The 14409-nt window shown below is 47.2% G+C and overlaps 1 protein-coding gene across 3 annotated transcripts in view; it reads right to left on the bottom strand.

Annotated features, from left to right (window-relative positions):
• Nucleotides 1-529: 529 nt before the first annotated feature.
• The window catches only part of SPG21 (SPG21 abhydrolase domain containing, maspardin), a 328600-nt gene continuing 314720 nt past the window's right edge, over nucleotides 530-14409 (bottom strand). For all 3 annotated transcript variants that reach the window (XM_069625084.1, XM_069625086.1, XM_069625085.1), the window contains 2 exons: nucleotides 8847-8987; nucleotides 530-1192 (listed from right to left, as the gene is read on the bottom strand). In XM_069625084.1, the coding sequence (XP_069481185.1) occupies nucleotides 1067-1192; nucleotides 8847-8987 (267 nt within the window). In that variant the 3' untranslated portion in view covers nucleotides 530-1066. The remainder of the gene's footprint in view (nucleotides 1193-8846; nucleotides 8988-14409) is intronic.

Here is a 14409-nt window from a genome sequence, read left to right on the forward strand (position 1 = left end):
GAAGGAGTCTATCGCATTACTGGCCTGCTGCTGCAAAATGCCAACATCGATAGGTTAGGTATATTATTCCAATGTTGCACGCTCAGAAAATACAACAAGAAATTGTTTTAGGATTTCAAGTTCACACAGGTTGCCATTTAAGGTACAAGGTCCGTACCATGGTTCTCGAAGCTAGGTCCGTGCTGAATAAATACAATAGTAAGACTGCATTGTAAACAGAAACAGCAGCTGAAAGGGAGAAGTGGTATGTTTTTATTATTCAGCTGCCCTCTAAATGAGTTAAAAACCATCATAACTAAAATTAAGTGAGCACCAATATGCACTCTCTTTTTAGAATATTGAATACCAAGCACTCTTCCAGAGGGAGTGCAGTAGAGTGACCTTAGCAGCAAACTTCATTTTTCTACATATGATAAATAATTGAGCAGTGCACGTGGTCCTTTGAATTCATCTATTATTCTTCCTAACTTCGGATCATAAATTGTAATTGGAGATTTAATCCAAGTGCACATTTCAAAAATCCAGGAAGTAACTGTTAAACGCAGATTTATTTTATTCAAATTCTTTACAACGAAGGCACAAGATAACATATCAGAAGCGGCCGCCTGTGGCCTCGGTGCAGCAGATATCAACGAGTAACGAAGGATATGAGGCTCCGTTTAGATGAGGAGACTGAGTATATGAAACAAACTAGACCATTGTGAAATTGGCACTTTTTAAAAGTTAATTTACAAAATATGAAACCATATACAACACAATTATATATAAAAAATATTGTGGCAAGGCGATATGCAATATTCACAGCTTAAAGTAAAAATAAGTTTAAGTCCATTTGAACTAATATGATTGAGGGAGCTCTGTAGCAAAACCTTTTCCCTTCTAAGAAAAAAGAGTAAGGTTTAAGAATGGTCTTCATTTTCAGCGTGTATCTTTGTATCTATTAAAAATAAGTCTTGAATCCCTGCCCACGAACGGTATCGTAATAGGTCAAGTCGCACTGCGTCGACTGAGAAAGGAAAGGCAATGCGGACTGACAGTGCTGGAGACACAAGAGTGACAACAGTTTCTAGGACTGCTCCTGGTCGTCCTGGTTGGACGTCAAGTTGCCTTTCTGGACTTCCAATTCCTCGGCGTTGACCATTGCTGGGTCAATTGCTGCATACCGTGTGCCGTGGAACTGCCGTAAATGAATCTGTGGATGCAAAGACATACATCAAGGCGCAATTCTTATTTACAACACTCAATCTCATTTTATTACCGAACAAGACATATTGCATTGGTACTTTAAAGGTGTACAGCAATATAAAATGGTATTACTTTTGTGCATACTAAAATGTAACTACTGTGGTCTTGTCTCTCTTCAATTTCCAACTTCTAGGTATCCTTCTACATAGTGGTGGGCAGAAACCTACTCGCTGTAGTAACGTCAGTATTTTTAGTCCTTTGCTTGTATTAATTACATTTGCTAGAATTGGACACTACCTGTATGCAGGTACTAGCGCTCGTAGCAGCTTAAACGTCCAAGCTCAAAAGCCAGAGTGGAAGCCTCTGCTTGTTCCTTGCTCATTCCCCCCATTGGTGATGGGGAAGGAAGGAAGGAAGGAAGGAAGGAAGGAAGGAAGGAAGGAAGGAAGGAAGGAAGGAAGGAAGGAAGGAAGGAAGGAAGGAAGGAAGGAAGGAAGGAAGGAAGGAAGGAAGGAAGGAAGGAAGGAAGGAAGGAAGGAAGGAAGGAAGGAAGGAAGGAAGGAAGGAAGGAAGTCAGTCCATGTACGTTGGGTTAATAGAAATGGTGGGGCTGAAGGAACCGACAATACAGAAGTGAATACAGTGAATACAGTGAATAACCTCCATCTTGTAGCCTCTTCGGTTCTACAGCATGCTATGGAGACGGAGATGCATGGCAGTTTCATCAAGGTGTCCTTTTGTACATTTGTTATTCAGCCTGTCTCAGACTTCGAGTTGTAGGTTAGGTACATTTAAAACCAAACATGAATTGATGCCATTGATTAATTCAGCCTCGTGGTCACGGGTTGACCAACCGAGGTGTGACCACACGATATCGATGAGATAAAAGTCCAACGACTCGGGTGGAGCCCAGACCCCAAAAAGTCCATGGCACGATATTTCCTGTAGCAGAGGAAGGATGTGGCTCACTGCCTGTGTTATTCTTCGTTTTCTGGAGTCCTGGCATAAAACCTTTGCAGATGTGGGACCAGTGTCCCACGATTTCCTCCTTTAAGAAGGGTGTTGTCCTTTATGCCTTGAAAGAGGACGGCAGGGGCTAGACTATTCCTGGAGATGCTTCTCGGGCATGGAATTTCACCAGCTGCAGCTGTGGTTTAAACTCTCCCAAAAGAGGTCTTGCCTATGACCTGCAGGCCTTTGACGGGTTTGCCTGTCCCACGCCACTAGTTTGTGGACACCAGCTTCATCTCGTTAATGTCATGGATTATACGTAACACGCCATCAATGCACTGTAAAAACACAATACTATGCAAGATGGAGACTCCGTTACAGTGCCCTCCTTCCTCAGTGCACCAGGACCCTACTTCTCCCCAAAACACACCATTACAATTTATCATCAGGTAATACTATTAAAGGGTCAGTGCTGGGTTTTTTCTTTGCATTATCAGACTTATAGTTCGGTTTCCCCCATTTGGCACCAAGAACACAAACCACCTTTCAGTAGTACACTCAGACCGGGGCAACTGTAAAATGTTAACTTGCATTATAGTCCACCATTTCCACATCAGTCTGTAGGACCTGGTAGGTAGATTCCATGTTTACCTATAACCCAGTGGCCAGGACAGCAGAGATTTGAGCCGGGTCACAGTTCACTCGGCTTCTTCCTGGATCAGAGAGTTAATGATTTCACACAGGCACCTTAAAGCACAGCAAAAAGGTAATACCCAGGAACATAAGTGTTCAGAACCCGGAAACTGGGAGAACTGAATGTGTCCACTCCTTGCATGAAGATATTAAAAAGATGAGACACCGCCTACAGTATACAGTACATTTCCTCCCCTCATGCAGAACTCCCCTCCTCCGCGGGTGCTCTTTCCCCACTGGTGCAGCTGCAGGTGGCAGCTCAAGAGAAGGAACCCAGACAGTGGATAACCACTGCAGGAGGAGTGTGATGGAGAGACGAAGCGGCCAAAGAATTCCCTCTGCTTAGCCCTCATCGCTGAGCAGATGATTTTATGCAAGCGGAGAGTACTGCAGGGGCAGTAGAACATGAACACATGCAGGGTCTTTTAAAAAAGGGTAAGCATTGGAGGAGGGGCATACATGCTCTCCAAAGCCTAGAGTTTGGTTGTTAGAGAATAGTCTTAAAGAAAAGCTATCAAAGGTGGGTGCCTTAATCGGGACCTATTGACGTTTGTTACCCCAGTCATACATAAGTTTCCCATATGAAAAGGGTGCAAACACTTTGGGGGAGGCAGTACCAGTGCGCTAAAGGAGGTTACCATCTCCATACGAGTTGGGCGCAAGGACCAAACAGCAGCCCAAACCAAAATAAAAATGAAAGACATTTTTTTTAAAAAAGGCAGCCCTAACATTATTGTGCTTTTCAATAAAGCAGCACGTTTTTATAGATCTGTACCAATTAAAAAGTGAAGGGGGACCTTGAACAATGGTGTTGGATGTCTAACAGCTTAGAACCTGGCCACTCTGAGCAAAGGATGGATTAGTTTAGGAAAGTCTGCAAAACCCTGCTGGCTGCCAAGCCGGGAGGCACATTCCTGCCCCGAATGTACATGAACGTTGCGCTATATACACTATACAGAGTGGAATATATGTTATTCCATTTGCCAACTTGTAAACAAAAGCAACAAAATAAGATAAAAAATAAAAATGTCAAAGGAGGCGAGAGTCTCACGATGGCTTCCTTTTCAGAGAGGAGGCTCCAAGCCACTTCCCAGGCAGGGTCTTGATTATGCAGCCCGTAGAAGCACAGCTGAGTGATAACATCCCTGCCTTGGCTAGAGCCAAAACCTAGTGCCTGGGCAGCACAGGTTCCCCAGGCGCCGCACCACAGAATGTGGCGAAGCACAGTTCCTATCTTTGCCCATCGGTGAGGGGAAAAATGAAATCAACCAGTGGCCACTCTCCAAGATAAAGAGTCTTGTATCGTAAAGGGTGTAATGTCTGTTGGTTGATATTGCAAAAAGTTGGATCACTATTACTGCATTCATTGAACCAGAGGTGAGCAGTGTGGTTAGGGACAGGGGCTGGCAGTACTGGTAGCACTGACTGGGCATCGAAGCTCACTGTATTTTGAGGCTGGAGAGGTCACTGCACATAGGATACTGTTGAGGCCTTGCAATAGTGCAATACTCGCCACTCACTTCACCTCCAAGACACAGGCCTGGTCTCACACTCTCCCAATGCATCCCTCCCGCCCCCCCTTGCATCTCCCAACCACTCACCCCCCTCCTTCCTCCTTCGCCTCCGTCTCTCTGGAAGAGGTCACCAGAGTGGTCATATCCATGAAGGTCTCTTGCAAACAGGGTGCCCCTTGTTCATCCAGAACCATCAAGGACAACATTTCCTCTCTTGCCCCTGCACTCACTGATATTTGTAACTACTCCTTTGCTACTGGTTCTTTTTCATCCTCCCTCAAGCACTCCCTTGTGCGCCCCTTCCTTAAAAAAACAGTAATCTCCATCACCCCTTTCCTGGTGCAGCTTCTTGAGAAGTTGGCCCTCCCCAACTCCCACGCTGAACTTGTTGGAGACCTCCACGACCATCAGTCTGGATTCCGAGCATCCAGAGGCACAGAAACTGCTCTTCTGAACACCTGTGAAGAACTGCTTGCATCCCTGGATACCAGCTCTCCAGCTGTCCTCACCCTCCTTGATCTGTCTTCTGCATTTGACACAGTGAACCACTCCATCCTCATACAAAGGCTCCACAACACCCTTGGTATCTCGGAGCGGGCACTGGACTGGCTGACCTCCTGCCTCACTGACCGCTCTTCCAAAGTCATAGTGGGTACCTGCTCCTTCCCCTACATCTCCTCCACCTGTGGCGTCCCCCAGGGCTCCATTCTTTCACCTTGGCTTTTTAACATCTACCTTACTCTGCTGGCATGCCTCATTTCCTCATTCTCCCCCAACTTCCAGTGCTATGCTGACGACACACAACTCTTCTTCAAACTCCCCACAGATGCCCTTGCACCCACCTTCATCCCCGACGTCAGCCATGCAGGCCGGGTGTACTTCTTTGAACTTGTTGCGTGTGAAACGGTTGGCTTAACAGAGCAGGTGGTCCATCACTTTCCTCAACGGGATCCCTTCTCTGGAACAGCCTCCTGCTCCCTCTTCGTCTTGAGGAAGACCTTCTTAAGTTCCAGAAAAGCCTCAAGACCTTCCCTCTTTACCTCTTCCTACCCTCCCTTTCTCTCTCCCCGGCTAATCGCACAGTAGCTTGACTGGTGTGCAGGGCCCTTATGCATCCTCAGGGCCTTGACCTCCCACATCCTATCATCCCAGCTGCTGTCCATCCTCTGCACTTGCCTCGGCTCACCCTCCACCACTGGAGGTTGCACTTACCTTTCTTTCTTCATAGCACTTCCGCTGCTGCTCTCCATGAGCACCACAGCACCTATCCCATACCCCTCTCCCCTCTGCACTTGCACGTTCTGAACATTCGCAAGGCATAGTAGGTTTGTCTTCACCCTCCCCATTGACTCTTCTTTTTGTTGTATTTAATTATTTTACATTGTTGTAATTACATTGTCTATCATCCACTGTCCCTTCCGTGGTGCCCTGTGGGTGCTTTGAAACAGTATTTGCCTCCTGTATAAGCGCCTAACAATTGAACAATAAATAAACATGAGCGAGTGTGACAACAGCGATTCTGTCATCTTGCAAGAGGAGCGACTCGAGGGGTCCCCGTGGCAGAAAGAAAGAGAAAGCAAGGCAGAGTTTTTTTGTTTTTAGGCAGAGGAGATCCACATTCAGGAAAGGGCAGAATGAGATGGGCACTTTGAAGGAGAAAGGATCCAACTGAGAGCAATTCATTCCCGCATCGAGGGTGAAAAAGAGTATGGAAAAAACAGGAATAGCTGGATGATCTTTGGGAAGATTGCTTGACACAATGGAAACTATTGTAGATGCCACCGAGCTGTATAAAAAAATATATATTTACCCCAACAACAAAAAAATAAAAAATAAAAAAACAGATGCTGCAGTCAAGGCTGGCTCTGATTTTTAAAAAGTTTGCTGTGGAGAGCATACTCTAAGTGCATGCCACAATTGAAAGGCTGGTTAATACTAGGAAGGTTGGCTCTGTTGGATGCATGGGGCCTCCTACCTTGTGTCATCAGAACGAGATTTACCTGGAGTGAGTAGGGAGAGGAGTGTTGGGATGTCTGTATTGCCTCGTTACCACATGTTCGGATCAAGATTATGAGAAAGATGCCACGATGATGGCAATCTTAAAATCTGCGAAATGATGGACTCCATCTTGCAAGAAGTGGTTAAACAGCAGGAGGTGGAATGAGCTACAGACCGCGGCATTCCATTCAAGTTAATGGCAAGTTACCAGGGTAAGAGTTACGCCTTCACCCATGAGGGCGCTGCTACAGCCTGCTTGGAGAGCGATTCAAGATACTGGCAAGATTTAATGTGTTTTGGGAGTAGCAGGCTTCAGGGTCGCTGATGAGCTTCACTGTGAAGGTTGCAGAGGAGCAGTTACACCAAGACGGGAGAGCCTGTTTCTATATGGTAGTGCCAATGTTGGCATTTACAGGCTTTTGACGGAAACATCCAAAATGACCGATAATAAAAGTCTTCTGAATGCGTGATTTGGCCGAATTTCGGCAGTTTGAAAATTCTGAACGGCCGAAAAGTTTGACCAAATCACGCATTCAGTGCTGAGGGCTGTGGGGATCCCCCCGCACCCTTGCTCATTATATTGTGAGCGGGAGTTGCAGGGATGTCCCCACAGCTGATCCCAAAAAGACACCAAAAAATAAATAAAAGGGAAACGACTCTGCAGCGCTTGTTCCTGATCACACAAGTGAAAGGGAACAGGCGTCGCAGGGACACAGCTAGTCGGCAGCCGCTGCAAGGTAAGTAGGCAAGTAGCAGGGTGGGGGTGCGGACAGGGGCAAGACTGAAATGTCCAGTTGAGAAAAGAGAAGATTTTTTCGGAAAAATTATCTTCCGTCTTTTCTCCCTCGAACATTTCCGTCACTGTCTTTCAACCATGATCCCTTTTGACGCCTTGCTTCATCGTCTCCCCCCTTTGTTGGCTCCTATTGGAACACGGAGTTTGTTTTTTAAGCTGTGCAAAAGATGTGCGTTTATTTCTCATAAAAAGGTGGGTTTGGGGGTGGAGGGGCAGTATTCTTTCGGGAAGCAGGAACATTTCTGTTTATTTGTACTGGCAAATTTTGTTTAAGTGCTTTTAGACTTAGAGTCATGGTTTGCTACAAATAAAAGGTTATTAAAAACAACAAAATAAAAACAATTTTAAAAAATGAGACGCATAGCAACAGAAACCCACTTGCATCACCAGACAAGCATGAGAAGGGGCCACCGTCGGAGCTTTAGAAGGGCTCTGACATGACCACAAGGGGAAATAGAAACACAAACCGTTCCAAACCGTCAAAGCAAGCTCCGCTGCAACACTTCACTCTACTAGAAGGGCTCTGAAATGACCACAAGGGGAAATGGAAACACAAACTGCCAAAGCAAGCTCTGCTGCAACACTTCACTCTACTAGAAGAAGGGCTCTGAAATGACCACAAGGGGGTAATGGAAACACAAACTGTCAAAGCAGGCTCTGCAGCAACACTTCACTCTACTAGAAGAAGGGCTCTGGTCCAGCCAGTTATGGGGGATGCAGATGGCTTTCTTTCCATTGGTGAACATCTAGTGAGCGGGTTTCACGGGTACGGCACACACTTCTTATGATTCATTCGAAATCTGGATCATTCCCCTAAATCGTCCTTCGTGGTTTCTCCATCTCAATAGATAATTGTATCTTAATTCTACTCCTTGCTAAGACATTAACGCACGCCCAAAGGTTTTCGTTCACATCCCATTTTTCTTTCATTGTTTGAAGTACTGTTATGAAAGGCTTACACATCCATGTTAGCACATGTTTATTTGCTGTTAGTTTCTATGATCCTACTTCGACAATTAGTTCATAAACTAATGACACTGTAAAACTCTACGACAAAAAGCTTTATCTGCATTTGGTAAATAATCATTTTTATTATCAGGGTGTTTATTGAGAGTGGACCTAGCTCTGGAAAGCAAGAGAAAAATGGGATGTGGACGAAAACCTTTGGGCGTGCGTTAATGTCTAAGCAAGGAGTAGAGTTAAGATAAAATTATCTATTGAAATGGAGAAACCATGAAGGTCGACTAAGGGGAATAGATCTACTTTACAGTTATAGGGGGAAGAACACAGCGATGGAAGCAGAGAAAAACAAAAAAGGAGCGAACGCTAACAGGGAAGGGTGGGGCAATTGGCTGCAAGGGATCTACATGCAACCGGGGGGAGGAGGGGGCAGTGGGGATCATATCTCAGGTAGGGTGGGCAGTGTAAGGTGTGCAGAATCATTTTAGAATTTCACTAAAAGGAATCAGTTACTCCACACCAATCCTTATCCGAGCCCAACCCCAGCATCTGGGCATATAATGCAGCATGGTCTCTTATACAGAATACCCCAAGTTTCACAGCAGACATGACAGCACTAGCAGGAGTAAATGTGTGGACATAACATCCTTTCCTAAGACCCAGCATCAGCATGCAAGGAACATTTTTACATACTATTGCTGCATTACTGGCAAACCCACATTCAAAGCGAAGACACGCTACAGGCATACCTGCACATAAATGTTGACTTCAGCACTGCGGCAAAGGTAGGGGAAGTTGCCCCCTGTTTTGAGATGCGCTCTCCGGGCGTTTGGATACAATTTATACATTTCCTCCTTTGCATCAGTCGAAAGCGCACTCTGGTCGAAGACCTACAAAGCAAGTACAAATATAAACTCCACCCTAAAGAGTTGCATTTAAAAGCATGAGTAAGCAATCAAACAGGATCTTCATTCACCCGTGTTATATTAACCACTCCATCCTTGAAGCGTTTAAGCACTGTTAGAAAATGCATGCTTAGAAACCATTTTTGAAACCATATAAACATAAAAGATTAGAAACATTTGAACAGATCTTCAAAAAACACACATCTGTCCATTGCAGTTGAGTCACTAGTGGAACAATCGACTTACAGACAACTACCAAGCCCTGTGCAAAGTGTTTATGCCCAGGAATCATCAAGGATAGTATTTCTCCATCTCTGCTAGTACTTCTATCAGCACAGACAATAACTTCCAGGTGGTCAGTACATACAAAGCAGGTGCCATTCTGGAAGGGATTAGAGAAAAATGTACTCACCGTACCAGAATTACCGAATACCAGCATATTTCTGCACCGGCCAAGTACAAGGTTGTCGGTGGGGTGGAGGAATTACCTCCAGCTAGCAGCTTGAGGTAATTTTGACACCCTAGTGGCAAAAAATAACCAGTAATACCGGTGCTAGTGATTCTGGCAAATCCCCCATGCAGTCCTCTAGGACTCCATGCAATGGGGATTTACCACCCTTACTGGCACTCCTAATTACACTGAGTGCCGGTAACGATATTACCAATTGCCAGTGTCCTGGCAGATTTACCAGCAGGATATTGGACAAGTCGTAATGAGGCCCATGGGCATGGGAGCGGCACATTTGACGGCAGAGAAAGTCTGATGCTCAACAACAGAGCACACAACTCCAACCAACTGCCAGCCTCGATTTCAACCATGTTAGACTGCTTCATACATACATGGACTCTGTTGGAGGAGGGGCGTATGAGGAAAGGGGAATATGGACTAGCAGTACAGTGGTCACTACTGTGAGTAACCTTCTCACTTCTACATCCAATCTCCTTTCCTTCCAACTTTATGGGCGAGTACCAAGCATGAGCTCTGTGAGAGGCAGAAAAAACTTTAAACTAAGAGATTCTGCAGGACTGCCTGACCGAAGCGAGTATCGTCTCTTCTACTGGTGTGTGTGCAATAATGCTTGCAGAAAGTGGAGGGTGATGCCCATGTTGCCGCCTTTGCAATGACGCCCACACAGGACCCGTCGCGGCCTCTACTGCCCTTACTGCATGAGCTTGTAGGCACTTTGGAATGTGCCTGTCCTGAAGGGAAGAGGCTTTCACTAATATCCTGTGAGCAATAAATGATTGGTTGTGCTCCGCAATACACAATAAAAAGGCTGTCAACTTTTACCAAAGTACTTGGTCCTCTTTAGACAAAAACGTTTGTGCCACAAGTAGGTCCTGGCAGGGAAAAACCAATGGTAACAAGATCACCAGGTTGATGTAGAACAGAATTTGCCTTCCACTTCCTGAAGAAATTTAGGGTGTGTAAGGAGAAGTACCTTGCCCTTAAGGAAAATGGTGCACGGTTCAAGAGGAGTAGCCGGCGGGGGTGGGGTGATATAGCCCCAGGTCATTTGGTTGTAGCCCCGGATAAAAGCTCAGGGGCTACAACCAAAAGGATAGCTAGCCCCGAGTTCTGACAATAGCATAGCCTCAGATCTTTTCAAGACCTAGCAACACCCCTGCATGGTTCCATGCTGCTAGTACTTGATTTTCACAATTGCAGTAACCACTAAGAAAGCAGTCTTCCAGGAGACTAATTCTATACCAGTCGAGGCCATGAGCGTGAATGGTTTGTGTGAGATGACCACTAGGATCAGGTCAAGTCCGACACAGGTTGAGGAGTTAACGGAGGGATACATCCACTGGGAACTCTCAAAATAAATGGGGCAGAATGATACGGTAGGACAGAGAAATACATCTACAGAACTCCTGTATACACTTATTGCAACCAGTTATGCCCTGCAGGATTTGACTTTCCCAAACTAGTGGAGTGCGATATGAAAGACAGCATCTGGTCAAGGGAACACCTGAACCGGTTAATGTTTTTGTCAGTGAACCAATGGCAAAACCTAAGCCATTTGCACCTATACTGGGAATGTGAGGAAGGCTTTCTAGCTATCCGAATGATTTTCAGATTGACCTGTGAGAGACCCAAGTGATTTAGTATCAACTCCTCAATAACCAGCTCACTAAATTCAGAGATTGAGGGCATTGATGTCGCACCTTCCTTTCCTGCTGCAATATCTCCCGAAAGACTGGGGGTGCGGGGGGGAATATCATACCATCCGAAGTGAGCACCACTGGAGTCCAAGAACCAGGTCCTGGTAAGCCAATGATGAGTTATGAGGATCATTGATGGACCGTCACTTCAAGAGGACTCTCAGAATGGGAGGAAAAGGATATCTAGTCAATTCATCTAAACCCATTCCATCTAATGCCACACCATCGACTTATATTCAACGAAAAGCACTACCATCGAATTACCTTTTCATTGACTAATTCAATGGTATAATCGGAACTGGGGTTAGGGTTAGATTAAGGGTTAGGGTTGGGGCTAGGGTTAGATTAAGGGTTACATTAGGGTTAGGGTGCTGGAGGGGGGGGGAACCCCCCCCGCCCCTCCAATATACCATAAAAAACATTAAAACGTTTCAAGGAGCTGGCCAGTGCTGAAATTTCAGCACTGGTCAACTCCATGTGACGTTTTAACATTACAAAAAAATGCATTGAAATGCTATCTTTTACATGTAAAAGTGCATTTCGGGGAAGGGGGGCGTGGCAACGAGGGCCATGTAGGAAGACGTGTTCCGGAGGAGCTCCTGTGATCCTGCAATGATCCTGACAGATGGTGCATTTATAGATGCTTATGATAGTTGAAAACCTACATGCTGGTTTATGAATGTGGCGGACGTGCCCGCTGAACTTTTGGAGCTCATGGGAGGTGCCGTGACGGAGTTCTATATAACACAAGATTGCGAGAGTTGGAGAAGGAGATGATACAAAATGGCCGACTGATGGCAAGAACAAAGGAATCAGCCGGCTACGAGATGGCGAGGAGGCAGTAGCGAAACACAAGCAACGTCCCACGGTGCAATGAACAGGGACTCGCTGGGCTTAGATGAGCCCGAATGCTTGGAGTGCGGTGGAAGGTGATGTGCGTGGAGCCTGGCACACATGAAGGAGATTCCCCGGACAGATCGTTGCAGAGGCTTGCAGGCAGCTGGGACAGCTGCAAACCACAGCTGTAGCATACGCGCTCACAAGCAGGATGGTGGCGGGAGCTACCTGGAAGCGCAACTACAGCCTCAATACCTGTGAAGAGCCGGAAGGATGACAATGTTTCCAATGGGCGTGTAGTCCAAAGGAAACGAAACTAGACAGCAGGGTCCGGGATCGGGAGGACACAGGACAGTAACTGGCGGCCTGAACTGAGAAAGTAGAGCAGAGCCGTTGTATAGGACATGGGTCCGCAGGATATGCATGGAGGCCAGCCAGGAGCTAGGCACCGGCAGTGCAGGAAGTGAGCGTGAGGAGGTAAGCCTGGGAATTGAGCCCTGAGAAAGTGCATACTGAAGCAGAGGCAGACTGGGGAGCATTGGCAGCTCAAACGAACATGAGGCACAAGATCTGTAGGGCAACCCATACGGAAGGCGAGCAGGAGGCGCCCGCGCATAAGACAGCCACACACAGGGACAAAGAGTGAAAAGCGAACGCGGAGCTGCACTGATACACTAGACGGCACAGAACGCTCTGTGTGCAGGCCGAGCAGCCCGCACTAGACACGGACTACAGTCGGAGGAGGGGGTGTACCCTGCGCAATACGAACAACCAGGTGGAACACTACGAAGCGGTAGCACACCCGAGGGCACGGCAAGTGGGGGGCATAGGTCCATTCACTTATATAACGACCAGCGGTAACAGCTGCCGCAAGCAGAGGTGTCAGGAAGTGATATGGACAATGTCGGTCTGTATATCTGGCAATAAGCAGAGATCTCCATGACAAATGTGCCATGGCCAAAGGGGACAAGGGTAAACTGGAACACACAACTGGCAAACCAGGCATGAATCTTCGGGAATCCCCTGGGATGCACTGCAACCTGTGGACAATAATAAACAGGGCCAGAGGAGGTGTGTGAGTGCACTTGGTGGAAGGTTGTGGAGTGCCAGCCGGGAGGCTTGACTGGTGAATTGATTGGGACCACGCTCGATCGAATAACGGAGGAAACAGGGAGCCGAACCCGTGTGAGAACAGGAAGCGATAAAGCCCTGGAGTGCAGGCGGCACAATCACTTATAGACACGGCCAATGCACCCGCTGCCCTGAGGCTGCTAGCAGAGTCGGAGAAGGGTACTGCATGGTCACGTGGAAGGGCACAGTTCCTTCCTGCAGCTAAGCGGTAGTTAGGGGATGCTATTGGGCCTGGGCTCAGGCGCTGACAGAAGTCTGCCCCTGCTGGGGCTGAAAACCACAAGTGGTGGGGCCCACCTATGAATTTCAGCTGCAGCGTCATGTCCAACAAACCTCCAAGACAAAAAAGTAAGCAGCCTACGCTAGAGGATTACGCCAGGACACCACCCAGCCCGGAAGGAGCCAGGAGCAAAGACAAAGCCCCCACTGGGAGCGCGGCTGCCATGGGTACGAATCAGGAGGTCCTTGCAGCGATAGCCAATCTGAAAGTGGCTTGGGAGACCAAGCTTAAACTGGCCAAGACTGAATTGAAAACAGCGCTGGAGCTCAAAGTGGGGGCGGTGCAGGAGGAAGTGAACCTTCTCCGGCAAGATGTTAGGTCACTGGCGGAGCGGACTGAGAACCTTGAGAAAGAGGTGGGCCCGAACACAGCGGACTGTGCTTCACACAAACTGGAGCAACATGTGGGCAACCTAGAAAGCAGGGCGGAGGAGGCGGAAGGACGTGCCCGGGGGGACAATATCCGCATTGTCGGTCTGCCGGAAGGAGCAGAGGGTCTCAATCCCACAGAGTTTGAGACCATGTTGATGCAGGAGATAACCGGAGGAGTCTTGTCCCAGGGGTTCGCAGTGGAAAGGGCGCATAGGGCCCTACCGAGGAAGCCGCTGCCGGGCAATCCGCCAAGGCCGGTGATCACCAAGATCCTTAATTATTGGGATTGAGAAAGAATCCTTGAACACTTCCGTAAAGGTGGAACAATAGAAAGAGGGACAGCGAACATAACTGCCTACCTGGATTATACCCTGATGGTGCAACAGAGTCGTATGAACTTTGGGACAGTCAAAAGGAGATTGCGAGAAGCGGGCCACAAGTACATGTTGCTCTATCCGGCGAAGCTAAAAGTTTTCCACAAAAACAGAACCTTGTTTTTCGAAACTCCGGAACGCCATGGGGTGGCTCGACATGCAAAGCTGTCCTCAGGAGTCGGGCATCCAGACGGGAGAAGGAGCAGGAAGAGATGTTACGCTCACCTGGCTCCCACAGGGGGCGTCGA

This window comes from Ambystoma mexicanum, chromosome 11 (genome assembly GCF_040938575.1).
Source record: "Ambystoma mexicanum isolate Mex_15411 chromosome 11, UKY_AmexF1_1, whole genome shotgun sequence".
Lineage (NCBI taxonomy): Eukaryota > Metazoa > Chordata > Amphibia > Caudata > Ambystomatidae > Ambystoma > Ambystoma mexicanum.